This window comes from Nicotiana tomentosiformis, chromosome 10 (assembly GCF_000390325.3).
Source record: "Nicotiana tomentosiformis chromosome 10, ASM39032v3, whole genome shotgun sequence".
NCBI classification, from domain to species: domain Eukaryota; kingdom Viridiplantae; phylum Streptophyta; class Magnoliopsida; order Solanales; family Solanaceae; genus Nicotiana; species Nicotiana tomentosiformis.
The window spans coordinates 49,599,268-49,621,653 of record NC_090821.1 but is presented as its reverse complement, the minus strand read 5'-3'; the positions used below and the strand labels follow the sequence as shown (position 1 = coordinate 49,621,653).

The following is a 22,386-nucleotide window of genomic DNA, read 5'->3' as shown; positions in this document are numbered from 1 at the left end:
AACAAGCAAACACACATCAGTCCTTGGGTCATCCCATATATTAGAAGGGTTTCTTGTTATAAGTTTCCAGTGAACAACTTAACTGTATATCAAACTAATTTAGTTCATCTGAGGATTCCAAAAGGTGTTATCTGCTATCCAGATAAACTATTGTGTAGCTTGTTTATAGTTTTCTACCTTCCATGACCACCATCAACAATAAAATGTTCGTCGCCTATACAAATAAAACTGTTATGATGAACAATGTACATGATGATCCTTGATCAGCCTGGAACTTATGAGGTAACTTTTGATGGCAATGAGCCCTTGAGAAAACATAAAAGGTAAAGTCAACCAACTAATCTTTAGTCTTCAAGTGCTGCAATCTCATACCTAACTTCTTCCAAATGTTCATTTATTGTTGTTACTGCATCTTGAACACCTTGAATAGCCTCCTTGAGAGCATTATCAAATTCTGCATCAGCTTCTGCTTCTTCAGTGCCTGAAGCTTCCGTTATCTTCTGGATGTGCACACATTCATGTACGGTTGGCTTACTGTATCTACAATTTTCATGACTCACCAGACGCTCTGAGGGGCGGCCAGCTTTTTTCAGGACTTGTATTGTGGCGGTCTGCCAGACAAATTGTGAGAAAACATCAAGCAAAATCATATGAAAGCAATGGAATTTTGTCCGGAATCTCAAATACTCGGACAAAATCCATGTCAGCAATCCGACGAACATTGAAAATTTGGAATAATTATAGAAACTAGGATAAATAGGAAAATAAAAGTTAATCATGGGAAGATATTTTGAGCAAGGATACTGGAAGAGGTTAAATTATTACTCACTTTGTTCCATTTTATACAGCATTAATCCCTTTTTAGTTCGTTCCTAAGAGATTGACACCTTTCTACATTTAGAAGACACTTATTTTTACATTTCCATCTTTCTCCCTAATGGCATGGTCTTACCAGAAGGGACAAGTCTAAGACCATTAGATACTAATGCTATTTTCTGTATGTCTTGTACATTTAGTTTACAAGTCGGTATTTCTTTCTTAAGTCATATCCCGTCAAACACCGCATATAAATGAAACAAAGTAGTTCATAGTTACCATCATTAAATCCTTCATAACACATCAAATTATCATCGTTATTATGTGTATTAGTTGAAGCTACCGTTAGTTTTGGCTACATATTTCCAACTTCCTTTTCTGGAAAACTTGGTGAAATATTTTTCGGTTTGGTCAGAGCTAGGCTACTATAAACTGATAAACAAATCGGATCCCTGCAACTGCTACATCAGCATAGTGCGTATCATCTAGCATTTTAAATTTTGGGTATTAAGGCCACCATGTTCTCAAAATGCAATCTTAAGTATTAAGTAATTTCTTTCCTTTATTGGTGATTTGGAAGTCATACCTAATGCATAACCTCAATGGTCAAACAAAACTAGAAGCGTAAATTATGAAGACGTTGCCAACAAAATACCAGTGAAATCCTGAATATATTTTATGGAAATTTGTTGATGCAGAGCACCTATAAGAAGATAAAGCTCTCATTCAAGTTTGTGGCATAATTCCACAGCTATGATTACAGATATAGCACTTTTTGTTTGATTCATTATTTGATTACAATTACAGCACTTAAACAGTGTGAAATTATTTCGAAGATCAAAGAAACTAGCACATCTAATGTTTTATGTTATTTTCCAAACTCCAACTTATATGGAGAATGTAACTTAAGATATACACAGCTAAGCAACTAAATCACAGTTACTTTCTCTCAAGCTCATCTTTAGTAGATAATCCACAAAGATTCACTTCCAAACTTTCTCGTTGAGGGCAAAATTCTGATGTGAGTTTAAGTATGAAGAACATTAGAAATGTCCATACAAGTTTTGGGATAGAGGGAATTGTAGAGTAATGTCTCAGGATCATGATAGGCAGCTACGTAAGAAAGGTAAACGATATAAGGCCAATAAATGAAGTTGATAAAATTAAGTCGAAGTTGCAGCATAGAAGCTTCGCCTGGACAACATTTACAGATTGGGAGTCATGTCACGAATGAGATTTGAATGGAATGGGGTACTCTGATATTTTTTATAAAAATATAAATGAAGTCATCAAGCAAAATCATACAAGAAAAGGATCTTAAAAGAAATCCTTCACACTATTATGGAACCTTTTCAGATGACCTAAATACTGAAGTGCACACATTACACAAAGGATAAAAACAGAACAATGAAGTTTCACCTTTACTCTTTTGTCAGCATGAGTTTATTGAAACCTGTATGCATAACGAGTGTAGAAAACCCCAAGAATATTCAAATATTCTGTCCATTAACGAGAAGAGCCAGAACCTGTTCAATAAATAACCCCTTATTGTAATATTTATTCCATTTATCACTATCTCCCTGCCAACTTTAGTCTATTTTAATCATTAAGGCCTTTGCCTTACCATCATCCAATTGCAAAGGTAAGCTCTCTTACTGCAATTTGTTTCACACAGATCCTCGAACAACAATTTAAAAATGTACTCAACAGCTGCTCTCAATAATCAAATTCCAATGTTTGTAGGTGCTCATAAGCTCCTGATATTCATTACCTTTTTACATGAATAGATTATTAACAAGTCCAATAATGTTATGACTAACAAAACTCAGATGGGCAAGTCTTTCTCATAAGACCTAAACAAGCTAGTCTATCCAAATAGAGGCAACAAATTGAACAACAAAAACATAAAGAAAATTGAGGGTTAAGCCAAGCACGGTCGGAACAATTCAAGATTAGGACATGTAACCCCTTTGAGCATTAAGCAGGTAAAACAGAAAAGTTGTATGTTTCGACTACATTAAGAAGAGCCACTGATGCACAGAAACAAAAAATCCACAGAACACAAACTAATGCACAGCTAATATATACATATATATATAAAAGTAAGTAACTGCAAATTTAGGGACAGAATTACCAGTTGCAGCTTGATCTTTTCTTGATTTTGAATAGATCTCAGAAGGTGAGCCAGATCCTCCCGGAAGCAATGGGGAGTTAGAAACTGAGACTCCATTTCAAGGACCTGGAGTGGTGAAGATACTTAGAAATTGCAATTGTTTAGAGCTACAAGCCAAACCACAGTTGCGAACAGCAGAATGTAGGATTAAAACGCCACTGGTAGAGTTGGGGTATAGTGAGTGATGATAGTGAAGGGATCATAATAGTGTATTAAGGGGCTTGTGGATGGGATGGATAAACTTTATCTCATGTTTGGCTATGCATCATGTGTAGGATGGTAGCTGAGATTGCTTACTTCTGAACACTTGTAATTTCACTGTGTAATTATTATACTCCCTCCGTTCACTTTTACTTGTCCACTTTGAACTTTTCACGCCCCTTAAGAAATAATAATTGTAGTATGCATTTTACCATATAACCCCCAATAATGATAGCATTTCAAAAGTCATGGGAAATAATTTTGAAAATGAGTATTTAATGATCGGGGTAAAACACAAAAAAAAGATTGTCTTTCTCTTGATTTAGTATAGTGGACAAGTAAAAGTGAAAAATATATTTTTAGTATAGTGGACAAGTAAAAGTGAACGGAGGGCTTGGTGCGGGTCAATGGGAGGGAAAGGGTCAAAGATGGACTCTTCATCCCTATCTGGAAGGAGATAAGCAGGTAAAAATTAAGGAGGGTTTTCTCATAGGCAGGATTACGGTGCGAGTGAATTGCTATTCCATAGATAAAGTTGGGATAACAATTCTATCTCTTAATCCTCTCTCCCGCTCCCTCAAAACAAACCAGAAGCTAGACTAATATCTGCATGATGCATCAGCATACTAACCTGTTTTGAACAATCATTAAATTCAACAGTGATCTCACTGCATAGCTGTTGGTAAGTTGATTCTACTCCCGAAACCATAAAATCTTCGAAACCTCTGTATGTTGAAGGGCATGAATAGACCATTTAGAACTGCAACTCATCCATATTAAAAGATAAAAGAAAGATGATACCTCTTTATGCTCTAAAAGCAAAACACCAACCTCAAGCCACGGCAATCAAATTTGACATGAAAAAAGCTATTGCTACGATAATCAGATCAGATTGGTTTTCTGCCCATAGATGGGGCAAAATAGGAATGAGAAACAGACATACTTATATATAGCTAAAACATCAAAATTCAGTAATGAATATCATAAAGCTTGAATGCCAAACAACTACCCATCTCCCTCATCTTCCATGCTAGTTCTCTTATCTCCTCTTTTTCTTTTTAGTTTTTTCAGGGTGAGGATGCATAAAAATTATTCATATATTTTTATAGCTAATAATATATTTTTTCATAAAATAAATAAATATTATTTATTTATTTTAGGACGAACAAGATGCCCGATGAGTGGAGGCGGAGTATGATGATCCCGTTATACAAGAACAAGGGGGATGTCAAAAACTGCAACAACTATAGGGGTATCAAGTTGTTAAGCCATACGATGAAAGTGTGGGAGAGGGTGATTGAAGGGAGGTTGAGGAGGTGTGTGTCCATTTCCGAGAACCAGTTTGGTTTCATGCCGTGACGGTCGACTAAGGCTGGCAAGTGGGCCGGTCCAGGCCCAGGACCGCGGACCAAACGGGCTAAACGGGCCAGGACCGTTAGGCCCAGGTTTAGTAGGCCTGGGCCGGTCTCGTGGGCCGGTCCTATGCTTTGGGTCCGCCAGGGACCGGGACCGGTCCCTTAGCGGACCAAACGGTCCCAACAGCTATATTTAAAAATTAAAAAAAAAAAATATATATATATATATATATATATTTAGCCGTTGGCTATTTATAAAATAACCATTTAACCCCCCAAACCCCAAACTTTTTATAATTACATTTTTTCTCTATTTTCAACTATAAATACCCCTTCATTCTTTCATTTTTCTTACAAAATCATCAATCTATCACAATCTCTCTAATTTTCTTCTATAATTGCTACTATTGCTTACTTTATTATTACTAAGTGTATAATATATAAGCTATATTCGATATATATATATAGCTTATATATTTAGTATATATACTATACTATATATACATCTTATATAGCTTATATACTATACACTTAGTGTATATATACTTTTTAGTAGTAACATGAAATGACCAAAGTATGGTACTTTTTAGCTAGTATAAATATGGAATGATAGAAGATCAAGTTTTAGCTCAACTCAGTTTTAGTTGAAACTGTAATCTGAGTTGAGCTAAAATTTGATATTCTATCATTCCATATTTATACCAGCTAAGAAGTACCATACTCTGGTCCTTTCATGTTACTACTAAAAAGTATATATATATATATATTCGATATAAGATGTATATATAGTATAGTGTGTATATATATATATATAAGAGCTATATTCGATATTAAAATTTAGGATGTTAAATAAAATTTAGGTCACAATTCTATAATAAAATTTACAAAGCATTGCTTTAGATATTTTTTTTAACATCCTTTTGTCTCTAATATCTATTTAATTTTTTTTTTTTTAAAAACATCCGTTGGGCCCATTTAGCCCGCGGGCTGGGACCGTTCCCGGGCCGGTCCCTACAAAAGGACTGTTTAGCCCGGGACCGTTTAATTTGGGACCGGCCCGTGACCAGGACCGTTTGGACCGGCCCACTTGGCCCATTTAGGCTCGGGACCGGCCCACTTGCCACCCTTACGGTCGACTACTGAGGCCATTCACATTGGGAGGAGATTGGTAGAGCAGTATAGGGCGGTGAAGAAGGATTTGCATATGGTGTTCATTGACTTGGAAAAAGCCTACGACAAAGTATGGAGATGTTTCGAGGCTAGAGGAGTGTCTGTAGTGTAAATTAGAGTGATTCAGGACATGTATGATGGGGCTAAGACACGGGTTAGGATAGCAGGAGGAGACTCTGACTACTTTCCGATTGAGATGGGGTTGCATCAGGGATCAGCACTTAGCCCATTTTTGTTTTCCCTGGCGATGAATTCTTTGACGCGTCACATTCAAGGGGAGGTGTCTTGGTGCTTGTTATTTGCGGATGACATAGTCCTGATTGATGAGACGCGAGGTGGCGTTAACGAGAGGCTGGAGGTCTGGAGACATACTCTAGAGTCTAAGGGTTTCAAGTTGAGCGAGACCAAGACAGAATACTTGGAGTACAAGTTCAGCGGTATTACCCAGGAGGCGGACAGGTATGTGAGACTCGATACGCAAGTCATTCCAAGGAGAAAGAGTTTCAAGTATTTGGGATCCATAATTCAGAAGAATGGGAAAATAGATGATGATGTCACACACCGTATCGGAGCAGGGTGGATGAAGTGGAGGCTCGCTTCCGGTGTCTTGTGTGATAAAAATGTGCCGTTGAGACTTAAGGGTAAATTCTACAAGGTAGTGGTTAGACCGACTATGTTGTATGGGACAGAGTGTTAGCCAGTCAAAAAGTCCCATGTCCAGCAGATGAAAGTAACGGAAATGAGGATGTTGAGATGGATGTTTGGACATACTAGGTTGGATAGAATTAGGAATGAAGTTATTCGGGACAAGGTAAGAATGGCCCCTGTAGAGGCAAAGATGCGTGAGGCAAGGTTGAGATGGTTCGGGCATGTTAAGAGGAGAAGCACAGATGCCCCAGTCAGGCGATGTGAGAGGAGGGGTAGAGGTAGGCCAAAGAAGTCTTAGGGAGAGGTGATCAGGCGGGACATGGAGCAGCTTGAGCTGACCGAGGACATGACCCTAGATAGAAGGGTGTGGAGGTTGAAGATTAGGGTAGAAGGTTAGTAGGTAGTCGTGCACTTCCCTTTGTCTTCTCTAGTTCAATAGTATTAGTGCTAGTATGGTACCCTGTTTTTCCTTAGTTTGCTATATTCGCATGTTTTGTTCCGTTACTACTTGCCATCGGTAATTCCGTAGTTTGCTAGCAGTACTTCGTTCATATTCTCGTGTGCTGCCTTGGATTTATTTCTCTAATTATACTGTCTTACTATTAATTGTTATCGGTACCCCTTTCATATCCTCTGTTGCTATCTTCGATTTAGTTTTCTAATTATTGGTCTTGCTATTACTTGATATCAGGGCTTCTTTCACCGTCTTTAGCTGAGGGTCTATCGGAAACAGTCTCCCTGTCCCTCCAGGGTAGGGGTAAGGCTACGTACATCCTACCCTCCCCATACCCCACTTGTGGGATTATACTGGGTGGTTGTTGTTGTATTATGCTCAAAACTCATATTTACTAACAAGTATTGCAGGAAGAAGAATTACCATAGACGAAGACAAAATATGGAACTCTAGAGAAAAAAATAATGGAAGAAAGAAAAGGGAAGAAAAGGCCCGATGAATCTGTGGGACATGACAAAGAATCAAAAAAGAGAAGAAATGAAGCCATGGATTCATCTAGGCCTTAACTCAAGATCCATCTACACTTACAATCTTATATATACGCTAGCATGGCTTAAGAGAAAACATCAAGTATTAAGGAGTAGGCATTGTTATCTTGGTCTTTCACTCTCTTTCACTTAAGTTTTCTTCTAGTCTTTTATTTTGCAAGTAAAAATAATACTCTTTCAAGAGTTCTTCTTTCTTGTCTTTGTTAAAATTAAATACTTCTTTACGGAGTAATTTCTTTTTGTTGGGATAATTGATGAAACTTGATATATTATTATAATTTCAATTTCAGTTTCATACGTGCTTGTCATGAAAATTTCTATTTCATATCTATTATGTACTAGAATGATAGATTCTAGTTATTATTGTCACATTCATCTATTTTATTTCTTAATTATTCTTGTATAAATTTTGAAACTCTCACAAAGCAAAATTGATACATTACATTATATAGTTATTTAATAAAATAGAGTGATAGTAATTTGTAACTATTTATTATTCCGAATCTTCAATCTTGCTTCTTTCAAATCTAATCCTCAAGGAGGAATTGACTCGAGCAAGGCGACTGATTCAAAAATCTTTATCTTATTTCTTTCAATTCTAATTCTCAAGAAAGGATTGACTCAATTAAGATTAATGATTCGGTGAAAATAATCTCAAGAGATTTTCACTAATTTTAGTACAATTCAGGCAAGAACATTATTTCAGTTTTTACCGTCACTAGATAACAATTAATTAATATATATATCCTAGTGTGTTGCTCTAGTGGTGAGCACCCTCCTCTTCCAACCAAGAGGTTGTGAGTTCGAGTCATCCCAAGAACAAGGTGGGGAGTTCTTGGAGGGAGGGAGCCGAGGGTCTATCGGAAACAGTCTCTCTACCCCAGGGTAGGGGTAAGGTCTGCGTACACACTACCCTCCCCAGACCCACTAGTGGGATTATACTGGGTTGTTGTTGATGTTATATATCCTCACGGAGTAATATTAATTGATTATTTTAGAGTGAATAAATATAATTGTATCCGCAATAAGCAATTATTCTTCGGCAAATTATATGACTAAAATAGTTTTATAATAACATTATCAAGTGAATTCAATGATTCCCAACTCTTTTTAAATATAAATCTTTCGGAAGTTGTTTGATATTGTTTAAGTAAATTTATAATTCTAAGATCCTACTCTCCTTCCATCAATTTGATTCTCTAAGATAGTAGTTAAAATACCATAAATTTGTAGCATAGATCTTCCAATCTCTGTGGGACGATATCATAAACTATATTATAATTTGACAGAGTACGAGCCTTAATTTTCTATACGCCAGAAGCTCGTCAAATTTTTGGCGCCGTTGTCAGGGATTGGCATACATCTACTTCAGATTAGATATTTTGTTACTAATTTGAGCACTTATTATTACTATTTATATCTTTTTTTAATTACCGTTATCAGTATCAACTAAATACTATAACTATTATTGTTACAAGTATTGACGTTCAATAGAAGTATTATACAAGTTTTTATCATTGTCAGTACTTTCATCACTATATCGTACTATTGTCAACTATATTCATAAGAGTTTTTATTATTGTTAGTTCTTGGTGAAATGAAAGACACAAGTGTTTCTCTTCAGTTTGCAGATCAAAGTACTAAGAAAGCTAAGGGAATAATCAAAAATGTACTTGTAAGAGTAGATAAATTTGTTTTCCATGTAGATTTCATAGTGTTTGAAATGAAAGAATGTCCTGATGAACCAATAATTTTGGGTAAACCATTTCTTGATACAGTAGAGCAATCATCTATCAAACAACTAATCTTGAGAGTTGATGAAGAAAAAGTCATTTTTGATATGCAAAAGATACTAAGGTTTTCATGAGATGAGACATCATCTTCCTGCTTTTTAATTTGACATGCTTAGTTATCTTGTAGATGAATTCAAAGATGGTCAATTAATTTTAGACTCAATGGAAAGATGCTTGGCCAAATCAGGCACCACAAAAAGATGATGATCCCATAATCAGGAGTGAAGCTGAAATATTGGAAATAGATTCCAAGGACATGGACATCCAACCATATGAAGTTCAACCAAAAATTGAACTCAAAGTTCTCTCTTCCCATTTAAAATATGTTTATCTTGAGCAAGAATTATTTCCAATGATTATTTCATCTTCTTTGACGGCAGAACAAGAAGAAAAATTAATTGAAGTATTGAAAGCTCACAAAGGAGCTTTAGTTTTGGACTGTAGCAGATAGCAAAGGAATTAATCTAGCTATTTGTATGCACAGAATTCTCATGGAGGATAGCTACAAGCCAATAGTCCAGCCTCAAAGAAGGCCGAATCCAACAATGCAAGAAGTCGTAGAAAAGGAGATTGTGAAGCTGCTGGCAGCAGGTATCATTTGTCCCATTTCAGACAGCCCATGGGTAAGTCCCGTCCAGGTAGTGCCAAGAAAGGAAGTATGGCAATTATAAAAAATGAAAATAATGAGCTCATACCCTACTAGGACAGTCACATGATGGAGAGTCGGCATTGATTACAGACGTCTCAATGATGCTACTAGAAAAGATCATTTTCATTTACCATTTATTGATCAAATGTTGGAAAGAATTGCAGGCTATGGTTTTTACTATGTTTTTTATGGCTATTCAGGATATAACCAGATACCAATTGCACCCGAAGATAGGATAAGACAACTTTCACATGTCCTCATGGAACATATGCCTACTGAAAAGTTTCTGGAGATCTTTATGGATGATTTCACACTTTTTGGGATAAGATTTGAGCATTGTCTTCATCATTTGACTTTAGTTCTTAAGAGATATGAAGAGACAAACTTAATTCTTAATTGGGAAAAATGTCATTTTATGGTTACTGAGGAAATTATTTTAGGACATAAAATTATTGCTAAAGGGATAGAAGTTGATAAGGCGAAAATTGATCTAATACAAGGGTTACCCCTCCTACAACTGTTAAAGGCATTAGAAGCTTTTTTGGTTATGCAGGTTTTTACAGACGGTTCATAAAAGACTTTTCAAAGATTTCGAAACCGCTTACTAACCTTTTGATGAAAGATATTAAGTTTGATTTCTCAAGTGATTGCATAAAAGCTTTTGACACTCTTAAGACAAAATTATCAATTGCACCTGTAGTTGTGTCCCCTGATTGGAAAACCTTTTGAGGTCATGTGTGATGCTAGTGATACAACAGTTGGAGTTGTTTTAGGCCAGAGAAAGGACAAGATCTTTCGTCCCATTTACTATGCCAATAGGACATTGAATAAGGCTCAGCTGAATTATGCCACTACAGAAAAAGAGTTACTGACAATAGTATTTGCATTTGATAAATTTATTTTTACTGATCATGAAGATTTAAAATACATTTTAGCAAAGAAGGATGCTAGACCTAGATTGTTAAGATGGATTTTACTTCTTTAAGAATTTGACTTTGAGATACAAGATAAAAAAGGAACAGAAAACTAGGTAGCTGACCATTTGTCTAGATTAGAAAATCCTCCCCTTGAATCTTGTGATATAAAGGAAGAGTTTTCTGATGAACACATTTTTTCAGTCAACTCATTTGTGACTCAACCACCCTAGTTTGCAGATATTGCGAATTACTTGGTTAGAAAATGGATACCCCAAAATCTCTCTTACTACCAAAGGAAAAAGCTTATATCTGATGCTAAATATTATCTGTGGAATGAACCTTGTTTAAAATTCATCAGAAGATGCGTATCTGAAGAAGAAATGAACAACATTCTACATCATTGCCATGACAGAGCAGTAGCAGGTCATTACGCAGCAAATAGAACCGCCTTTAATGTTTTAGAGGCGGGATTCCTTTGGCCTATACTTTTCAAAGATGCTAGAACGTATGTTGCAACTTGTGACAGATGCCAAAGAACAAGTAACATCACGAGGAGAGATGAGATGCCTTTGCAGTTAATACAGGTTTGTTAAATATTCGACGTTTGGGGAATAGACTTCATGGGTCCTTTTCCTTCGTCTTATTCTTATGAATACATTCTTGTGGTGGTAGATTATTTTTACCAGATTCGGCACACCTCGAGTCATTATTAATGATCAAGGAACCACTTCATGAACACGCAAATTTCCTCGTTACTGGCAAAATATGGTGTAACCCATAAAACAGGTACACCATATCACGCTCAGACACAAGGACAAGTTGAAGTTTCTAAACGAGAATTAAAAAGAATACTTGAAAAGACGGTTGGAATTTCTCGTAAAGACTGGACTTTTAAATTAGATGATGCATTATGGCATATCGAACGACGTTCAAAACGCCAATTGGTACATACCATATAGATTAGTCTTTGGAAAAACTTGTCATTTACCAGTTGAGCTTGAACATAAGGCCTTTTGGGCAGTAAAAGCATTAAATTGTGGACTAACTTCTATCGCAAAGAACAGGTTTATGCAGGTAAATGAGCTGGATGAGTTGAGAATGGAGGTGTATGAGAATGCAAGGATTTTCAAAGGAAAAACTAAAAAATGGCATGACAATCTGATTAAGAGAAAAGAGTTCAACGTTGGAGACTTGGACTAGTCCAGGAAAGTTTAAATCTTGTTGGACTGGTCCTTTCCTGGTTACAAATGTCACACCCTATGGAGCATTTGAGATCCAACAGGAGGACGGTGACAAGGTAAACGGAGAAAATAAATTTAAAGTTAATGGGCACAGAGTAAAGTTATATGTCAATGGAGGATTTGATAGAACTGTGTTTGCAATCATCATCAGGTAAGTTAACAGAAAAAGAATAAGTCGAGATGACGACAATAAACTTAGAACTCTTCTTCTTCATTTTCAATTTTTTTTTTTTTTGCAATTATATCTCATATATCTATTTATTTATTTTTTGTGTGCGTGTATATATATATATATATATATATATATATATATATATATATATATATATATATATATATTAAAAAAAAGGAAAAGACCCTTAAATAAATATTTTATATATGTATTGGTATTTTAAGAAAATTGATGTATATAGGAAGTACATATATTAAACGAATATAGTAATAGACTACATTGTAAATACAAGTATTTTAAAACTTTTAAAAATACATGTGCTAATACTAGTTGTCTTCTCGTAGTAAACTTGAAAAATACATATTACAACTATTGAAGGCATCATATGTGTGAGGTCATTATCTTTCTCATTCATAGAAAATAAATATATTAGAAACAATAATAAGCTTTGGAAATTACAAAGAGTCTGATGCACTTGTGCTACTCAATTCTCGTGATTTGACTTAACCAAAGAATGTCACAAAAGTGGTTCAAGTTACATTTTTGGAAGGTATCAGACACAATATAGTACAACTAATAATTTCTTTAAAAGAAAAGAACAAAAAATAAATAAAGGAAAATTCAGGATGCATTTAGCAAAAGGCTCGATCTATACTTCTCAAGATCTTTAGTGATTGTCTTTTTCCTATAAATAAAAGTAGGGGTCCACTCTTTAAGGCAAGGAACAAAAGTAACCCATCTTCATAGTTTAAGCCACCCAAAAATTTCATTTCCAGTTGATTTTCTTCCTCAGCTCACTTCTTCTTTTCATACCACCAAAATGCCTCCCAGAAGAGATGACGAGAACTGGTTCCAAAGGAACTCAAACCGAAGACCAATTCCTGAAAAATGGATTCATTTTAATGAAGATGGAATTTGGGATCAGTTCATAGCTCAACTCATCCAAGATTACCAGTGGGAAGAATTATTCACACCCATCTGGTGATTTTTGCCTTGAGCTAGTCTTAGAGTTTTACCATAACATCAACTCAGCACAAATATTTCTATGGTGAGAGGAAGACCTATTAATTTTTATGTTGAAGCTATTAATGGTCTTCATTTTCTTGAAGAAGTTGATGACAAAGAAACAATGATCTTTCTAGAGAACCCAAATTGCGATTTGGTGGAGTCAGATTTATGTCCAAGAGGAGCTAATTGGACATATAATTCTGAAAAGCGAAAAAGTAAACTTATTCGCAAGAAAATTGGCTATTGTGCTAGGCCAATCTTAAGCTTTATTGGCAGTAGGTTACTCCCAAACTCACATCAATATAACATATACACACCAAGAGTAGCATTGCTCTATGCTATTTGCATGAAAAAACTTTGAATGTGGGTAGATTCATAAACACCCACATGATTAATTGTAGAAACGACCCTAACGTAAGAAGTTTATGGTACCCATCTACCATAACTTTACTTCGTAAAATAAATGGTGTCCATCCTAGCCCAAGAATGGTTGTCTACAGGTATTCCAAATGCAATAATACATCATTCTGGAATAGAATGGAGAGAGTAGAAGGACCAAGAGGGCAAGAATCACTGCCAGAGGCTAGAAGCCAACATGAAGGAGGTGACAGGCACCAAATTGGGCAATTAACCGAACAATTTTTTTTTTTGATGAACTAAGTGGAATATATCATTAAAGGCATCAAGAAGATGCAAAAGTTACAAAAGAAGTGAGTTTGACAGCTCATTTACAATTAAGCGCTACAAAACTAGAGAGCTGATAAAGTCCAAGAAAACATCAGAGCTTTTTATAGTAGTAAGGTTAGCCCATTGAAACAAATTAACCAAACATCTAGCCTTTAAGCAACCTATTGAAGTTGATAATCCATCAAAACATCTACTATTCCTTTCGACCCAAATACACCAAAAAATGCTTGCAGGTACCATATTCCAGACTTTTTTGAATCTGTCAACTTCCCTTGAGGTCCAGCTCACATATGCATCTCTGGCAAAGAATGGCATAGTCCAGTGTAGACCAAAAATACTGAGAAACATGTTCCATATGTCTGTGGCTATTGAACAGTGGAGGAGAAGATGGTTAACAGATTCTGAGCTAACTTGGCACATGTAACACTTGTTGGCCAGTTGAAAGTTTCTTCTGGTAAGGTTGTCTTGGGTGAGGCATGCATTCTTTAAGGCCAACCAGCTGAAGCAACAGACTTTGGGTGGCAGTTTTGTCTTTCATACTAGTTTCCAAGGCCATAGATCAATTATCATATTGTTGGAGCACAATTTAGCATACCCTGCCTTGACATAGTAAGTTCCATCCTTTGCGTTTCCCCATTTCAGTGTGTCCTTCAGCTGAGTGTTTATAGTGCAGCTCTCCAATAACTTTAGCAAGTCTATGTAATCCTCCACCTCCCAATCTTGCAGGTTCCTTCTGAGGATCGGGCTCTATGTGTTGCCTTCTCTATTATGAGCAACAAAGGATTCTGGATTTCCTGCAATAAGGAAGAGATTTGGAAAAGCTTCCTTTAGTGTTGAGTCCCCTATCCATTTTTCAGTCCAGAATTTTGTAGTGGTCTCGTCACCAATCTGAAAGTGTACGTTATTAGAGAAAGCACCCCATAAATTATGTATGCTCTTCCATAATCCTGTGCCATAAGGGGTTCTAATTCTATTGGTACACCAATGGTTGAGTCTACCATATTTTGCTATGATAACCTCCTTCCATAAGCCAGCATCATCCTGATTAAACCTCCAGTGCCATTTCATCAACATACTTTTGTTATGTAAGGCGAGGTCCTTAACTCCAAGTCCGTCAAGTGCTTTCGGAAGTGTGACTTTGTGCCACTTCACCAGGTGAATCTTGTGACTGATGCTATTCCTTTCCCATAGAAAATTCATTCTTATTTTGTCCAATTGCTTTTGAACCTTTGCTGGGATAGGAAAGAGTGCCATGAAATAGGTGGGTATGTTATCTAATACACTATTGATAAGGGTAAGCCTACCACCAAGAGATATGTATTGCCTCTGCCATGTAGCCAACTTCTTCTCAAATTTTTCAACTACTGCATTCCATATCTCAGTGGACTTGTATTTGGCACCTAAAGGAAGACCCAAATATGTGGTAGGGAAGGAGCATGTATTGCAACCCATAATGTCTGCTAGTTCTAGCAGATTTGGGACCGAGTTTACTGGGTAGATAACACTCTTGAGCATATTAATGTGCAGGCCAGACATAGCTTCAAATATCATAAGAGTAATGTTTAGGTAGAGGACTTGAGACTTATCTGCTCCGCAAAAATGTATCATCTGCAAACAGAAGGTGTGACACAGAAATAGGAGAGCTCCTGTTGTTACCCACTGAGAACCCTTCAAACCATTGTAGTTGTTTAGCTTTTTCAAGCATTTTACTGAGTCCCTCCATAGCCAATATAAAAAGGAAGGGTGAAAGAGGGCCCCCCTGTCTAATCCCTCTCTTTAGAGAGAAGAATTCCACTGGGCTTCTATTAACAAGAATGGAGTACTTGACTGTGGTGATGCAGTATCTAATCCACTTGATCCATTTCTCTCCGAATCCCATTTGTCTAAGAATTGAGAATAGATAAGACCAGCAATTAACCGAACAATTTGCAAGGATGAATTTGAGCTTTGATAATATGGAGTAGAGATTTGGGAATTTGGAAGGAAGAATTGATCGGGGATTTCAGAGAGTGGAGCATATACAAATGCAAGACATCATCTATAACTCATCCATAATATGTACTCTCTCAAATACGCAATGCCAGATGGCTGAAATATGGGGCTTCATAGGAATGCCAAATTATCCGCCTATTTACTAGGCAGATCCAGCCACCACTCCAATCCCGAGATTCTATATCCCTGATGACATTCAGACATCGGGCCAGCAACAACCTCATAACCCACCACCACAACCATTGACACCTATTCCATCGGATCCAATATCAAATCATAGCAGTAATTTATCGTATTTGAGCAATATTGATGTTGTTGATTACTTGATTTTGCTGAAATCTATCAATCCTCCACAAGTGCACTAACAATACGAAAGGGAAATCCTCCAAAAAAGAGAGCAAAGTCCATTGTAGAGGGAACGGAAAAGGAAAGGCTGTGATGGTGGATGAAGATACTAGTTCTGAATCCGATTCTGATGAAAATTGGGTCCCAAGTGATAAATTAAAAGGAGAAGGAGAAGGTGCCGAAGGAAAAAAAATAAAAAAATAAAATATGTTTCTCCCTCACGAGTCGTCTTCATCCGGGAGGATAAAGCGTTTTAAGTGTGGGGGAATTAGTAGTCTATTAAGTTATTTCTATTTCTGCTTATGAAGTTCCTTTTGTTATGCAGCTTGGTGTTTTTGGAATATATAGGTAGTATAAGATGCTTGGTTACCTTGGTATTGGAAGAATGTAAATAGGAGGAACTTAGGTAAATGCAGATTGGCTCAAAATTGTGCAAGTTTTTGTTGAGCCAACTGTTGAACATTGAAAATGGAAAAAATCTGCATTTTAATATAGCTATCTTTTGTTTATTTTCATTGTATTTTCACTATCCTTATATTTTACAGCCCTGACTACTTCTGATCTTTCTAGGGGCATATTTGGTAGGACTTCTTTTATCACAGCAACAATAATGTCACCAATATGAGCATATCGACGATTGCTAGCTCCTATGATTCGAATACACATCAATTCTCGAGCTCCGCTGTTATCCGCTACATTTAACATTAAACTAACAAGTGCATAAAGCACTAACTATTTATTGTCTTTGTTGTTGAAGGGGATTGATAAGAAAAGAGGAAAAAATAGAATGGAGCAAAATAAAGCCAAATACATCTGAAAGTTTGGTAGAGAAATGTGTTTTAATATATATGATTTTATATATGTATGTTAGTATTTCTTTTTATATATGTTAGTGGTTCGATTCAACAATGTGTTTCGTTTTATGTATTCTAGCATTTTATTTATATATATATTACTTGCTTTAAATTCATAACATAACTTTCTTTACGTATCTCCATGGATTTCTTGTTCGGTTCTTTGCCATGGTTGTAATATTTTGAATCGAACACTTCTTAGATTTTTTAATCAGTAAATAAGTTGGCTAAACACTTGATTTTCTCTATAAAAAGATTGAGACTTAGGAAAGATGAATTTAATTGAGCACCATTCATGGGTTGTATAACTACCTTTCTTAAACTCATACTTGTTTATTGTTTATTAATATCATAGTGTTTGTTGATCCCAAGTGCATTGTGTGATCAGTTTATATTGTCAAGTTCTCATGCTTATTTTAAAATCTAAAACTTGCCTTGAGTGTGGTTTGAAGCAAAATCATAGGAAGATTTTTGAGTTGGGAAATGAAAGTAGGTCGTCCTTGTTAAACCATGGCCAAAATTTACCTTCCTTGATTAGTTATATCCTTAGTTAACCCCGTTGAGCCTAAATAAATTATCTTTGTTTTATCGTTAGCCAAACTATAACCCTTAGCCTATTTGTTATGATATTTTTCAATTCATTCCCTTTCTGGCACTTAAAAGGTTGAATTAGATGAAAAACGTAAGTGGGAAGAGTAATTGTGGAGGAAAGAGGCGATAAGGGTGATTGTTGAGCTTACTGATTTAAGCTAAAATATTTTCATATGAAACAAAAGAAATGTGTTGCTCTTGAAATCCGGTTTAAAGGGAAAAAAATATGTGTGAAAGGGAAATAAAAGGAGAAACGTTGAAAGAAAAAAGAAAGGAGGGAGGTTGATTATTTTAAACGGAAGGTTGTTGTGCTTAAGTGCTAATATAAATATAGTGCCTATAAGGGACATTAGTCACTCTTATCCATATACATACATCTTACCCGTCCCTAAGCCTACATTATAACCTTGCAAAGTCCTACATGATCTCGACTCAAAGTCTTCTATATTAGTGGAGAATCACATTATAGTCAAGCTTATGGCAATTTATGGTAACATGAGGTACTTCTTTGCTGAGAGTGAAGAGTTTTATTTCTACGCCCTTCTTTGTCCTATAATGATATATACTGTGGGCATCTTCTTCATTAGCGAGAGACGCTAGGGATTAGAAAATATTGTGATTTCAATTTGCAATAGGTGAACATGAGTGTGGTTAAAGGTTGTTCAAATTTGTGGATTGGTCTTAGTTGACTTTTGTCTACCCAAAGTTTTTATTATCTTCCTTAAAAGTGTTTTAACTATGTTATTTCTCTTTGTGTATTCAAGGACGAACAAATATTTAAGTACGGGGGAATTTGATGCATAAAAATTATTAATATATTTTTCATAGCTAATAATATTTTTTTTTCATAAAATAAATAAATATTATGCTCAAAACTCATATTTTCTCAAGTATTGCAGGAAGAAAAATTACCATAGACGAAGACAAAGTATGGAAATCTAGAGAAAAAAATAATGGAATGAAGAAAAAGGGAAGAAAAGGCTCGATGCATCTGTGGGACACGACAAACAATCAAAAAAGAGAAGAAATGAAGCCATGGATTCATCTAGGCCTTAACTCAGGATTTATCTAGGCCTTAACTCAAGATCCATCTACACTTACAATCCTATAAATATGCTAGCATGGCTTAAGAGAAAACATCAAGTATTAAGGAGTAGACATTGTTATCTTGGTCTCTCACTCTCTTTCACTTAAGTTTTCTTCTAGCTTTTTATTTTGCAAGTAAAAATAATACTATTTCAAGAGTTCTTCTTTCTTGTCTTTGTTAAAATTAAATACTTCTTTACGAAGTAATTTCTTTTTGTTGGGATAATTGATGAAGCTTGATATATTATTATAATTTCAACTTCAGTTTCATACGTTCAGGGTGGGCCAAAGAACTCACTCAGATTGTCTGATGGACCTTCTCGACAAAGGTGTTTTTTTTGGGGGGGGAGGGTCCCAAACATTTACTTACCATAGTCTCACACCTACAGACCGGTGCATCAGTAGATCGATGCAAAACATGACTAAATCATCTCAAGCGACCTTCTCTTATTTTAAACTCAATGCATGTTACTTGCATCTTCTGGCGGATGTGATTGTTTATAATCCTATCTAAGATAACCGTGGTGTCTGGGCGAGCTTGCGGGCACCTCGACTAATTCCAGGGATATTTGCCACCTCCCACCAGCAATAGGTATCAGGTAACCCTATCCACCAAACCTTGTACAGATAGAAAGAAATCACCTATCTAATATTGTATAATCGCATATCTATCTTAGCATTCGCAGCTAGCAACACTCATGTTGTGGATATGTTGGACTTTAGCGGCCCGACATTCACTACCATATAACATGTTGGTCTTATAGTTGTTCTACTGAACTTACCTTTCACTTTGGTAGTCACCCTTCTATCACATAACACCCTGGTGCTGGTAGCACCATTTCAATCAACTCATTTTAATTCTATGAGTAACATCTTCATTTATCATTTTATTCTTTTGAAACAATGATCCTTGATATCTAAATTATTTGCATTTGGCACCGCAAACCTCGTCTAGTCTCACCTCAACTTCGGCCTTCTCATGTTGACTTAATTGTGCATGTACTCAGTCTTACTTCTACTTATCCTAAAACCCTTATCCTCTAGGTGCTTCTCCATAGTTCAAATTTTTGGTTGACACCATTGCTGGTTTTGTCAACTAATGCAACATCATCAGCAAATATCAATACACCATGGGGCCTCATCTTGTATTGTTTTAGTTAGCTTATCCATAACTAGGATAAACAAGTCAGGGCTCAATACCGATCCCTAGTGTAGACTCACTGTTATATAAAACTTCTTTGTATCTTCTCACGCTAGTAACTACTCCTTCATACATGTCGTTTATGGCATTTATATATTTAATATGAATTTTTGCCTTCTCCATCAGCACTAAAGGACCTTTTGTGGTACTGTATCATATGTTTTCTCTAGGTCAATGAACTGGGTACAAATGAAAAAATAAATAGAATAAAACTTTCCTCTTTTAGGAATAATAACAAGGAACGACATGTGTATCTTGAATTCTCTTTATACGTAATTGATAACTAGAGCTAGTGCTACTCCCAAATGAAGGAAGTGGGTCAAGAGAGATAACAACCCAGCTAATATCTAGGTAGGTAATCATCTTAGTACCTTGAAGATCATAAGATGGAACTAAGTTGAATATGTATTCACAACACACTTGCAGGCCCTTTCCCTGTGCCCTTGCCCTTAATTAAGCTTAATTAATTTATCCTTTTTGGAGGAAACGATTTCATCATTCTTATATAAGATTGGCATACCAGAAGGAAAGGCGTGTTTTGCAGATTTATTCTGCTTTGGGGTATTTTGTAGTGCTTTCGATTCCTTCTTGTATTACTATGGTTTTGAAAACCCAAAAAAATTAAAAAAAAAATAAAGAACTATGCAAGCCATGTAGCTCAAGGTCTTTGCTGCACGCAGCGGGTATTACAAATCATAAATAGTAACCACTCTCCACGAACCAGGCATATCTTGATACAATAATACTTCTAAAACCAACAGAAAAATAGTTAGGGGTATAATTTTGAAGCAGAAACAAACAGATATTATAGAGCAAGCTGAAAGAATCAATCTATTAGGTATTTCTTAATTACCTTTTGAGCCTGGCATAAGCTTGGGCTCTGCGTTGCTGCACTGCTAGAAATCTTCGAAGCAATTCGACGATTTTAAAAGAATCGTTCTCTGGACAATTGCCTGCTTCCTCCTCCATGCTCATCCTCTCCGAAATAACTACCTTCTTCTCAAATTCTTCCACCGCGCTCGAGTACATCGCACACTGATATGCTATAAACAAGGTTGAAGCAAATATAGGCCCATCTATTCAAATGGGCTTGTAAATTTTGACAATTAACAACGCAAATTTCAAAAATGGATGGTCTTGATTTTTTTTATTCTTGTTTGGCCCTGGTCAAATTTTTAAGGTCAAAAGTCAAAGCAAACGAGAGCTAATACTTATTAAACTTAAAATATTGTCCATAGAACATACAGGATCAGAAAAATGAATAGTGATATCAAAGTGTCCTATTTGTATAAATCAGCCTTTTTGCTACATCTCTCGTAGAAATGACATTGTGTAACCATTCTAAAGGGATCCTATTTAAAAGTTAGTCAATGTGTCCTGAATTTTAGTTTTTCACTTTAATTTTTCAAGATAAAAACATCATAAATTGTCTTGATGTTAATTTTTTTAATTTAAAACTTCAGGGCAATGTAGTTACTAGCTAATCTCTAAATAGCATCTTTGAGAATGGCTATCAGTGCACTTGCCCGGCATCTCTCTTACTATGGACCTGCGAAATGTTATCTGGCCCAAACACTTTAATCACTCTACCCCCAAATGCTCTACTTGGGATTTTGATTGAAAGTATTTCATATAGGAGTCTAGTCAAGAGAATACCGTGAGTTAGATATGATATCTTATAGCACCTGATCAATATTAGGTTATAATTGCAATTGCAGTATTATGAATTCGAACCACAATGGTTAGGGTGATTTGCACAAACAGGATCATTTGGCATCACCATTTAAATTTTAATCCCGCTAAAAAAAGTATTTGGATAATAACCCCGGGCCAAATTTTGTGAAGCAAGCTCTTGCGGTCATCAGGATTTTCCTTAACAGCAATTATAATGATCGCCAAAATTTCTAGCCAAATTTATATGGTAGTCCAAAAAGGGTCCATCCAACATAAAAACTTGCAATGGTTATGGGGGCAAGTGCACATATAGCCATTCCTGAGAATGTTATTTAGAGATTAGCCAGTATTTATTTTATCCTAAAATTTTAAACTAAAAATCTTAACTTCCGGACATTTTTTCCTAAAAAATTGAACTGAAAAACTGAAACTCATGACACACTAGTTAATTCCTAAATAGCATCCCTTTAGAGTAGTTACCTTATGTCATTTCTACATGGTTATGAACCGTGGGCTTTAGACTTAGCTTCGGCCTAGCTTAATTGCTCACATGGAATTTTGAAAAAAAAACAAAAAAAAACAAGATCATCCATTTTCAAATTTGCAAGGCTACTAACTGATTTACATTGCTGACACAATTAAACAGTTCAATCCAACCATGCATCTGATTCAGATTGTTTATTTTTTTATTTTTTTTTTATCCCTCCAAAATTAGGAGGATCTATAGTGTTTCCGCACTTTTCCTCTAGCGTGACTCGAACCCATGACCTTTACCAACTGAGTAAGACTCACTTGTCAAGTATTCGTTTCA

The 22,386-nt window shown here is 35.8% G+C and overlaps 1 protein-coding gene across 1 annotated transcript; it reads right to left on the bottom strand.

Moving 5' to 3' along the window:
- On the bottom strand, window positions 1–20,964 carry LOC104118249 (uncharacterized). Its single transcript, XM_009629458.4, has 4 exons — window positions 20,755–20,964; window positions 3,822–3,915; window positions 2,951–3,055; window positions 1–611 (listed from the first exon to the last, which is right to left on the bottom strand). The coding sequence occupies exons 1-4, from the start codon at window positions 20,928–20,930 to the stop codon at window positions 345–347; spliced, it is 642 nt and encodes a 213-aa protein (XP_009627753.1). The 5' UTR covers window positions 20,931–20,964; the 3' UTR covers window positions 1–344.
- Between the last annotated feature and the right edge of the window lie 1,422 nt (window positions 20,965–22,386).

Bases quoted from the DNA above. Each gene is read 5' to 3' on its own strand.
- LOC104118249 (XM_009629458.4), bottom strand. From the start codon at position 20,930: ATGTACTCGAGCGCGGTGGAAGAATTTGAGAAGAAGGTAGTTATTTCG. The intron at 3,916-20,754 runs GTAATTAAGAAA...TTCAACATACAG, and splicing joins GCTTATGCCAGGCTCAAAAG to AGGTTTCGAAGATTTTATGG. The intron at 3,056-3,821 runs GTTAGTATGCTG...TCACCACTCCAG, and splicing joins TTAATGATTGTTCAAAACAG to GTCCTTGAAATGGAGTCTCA.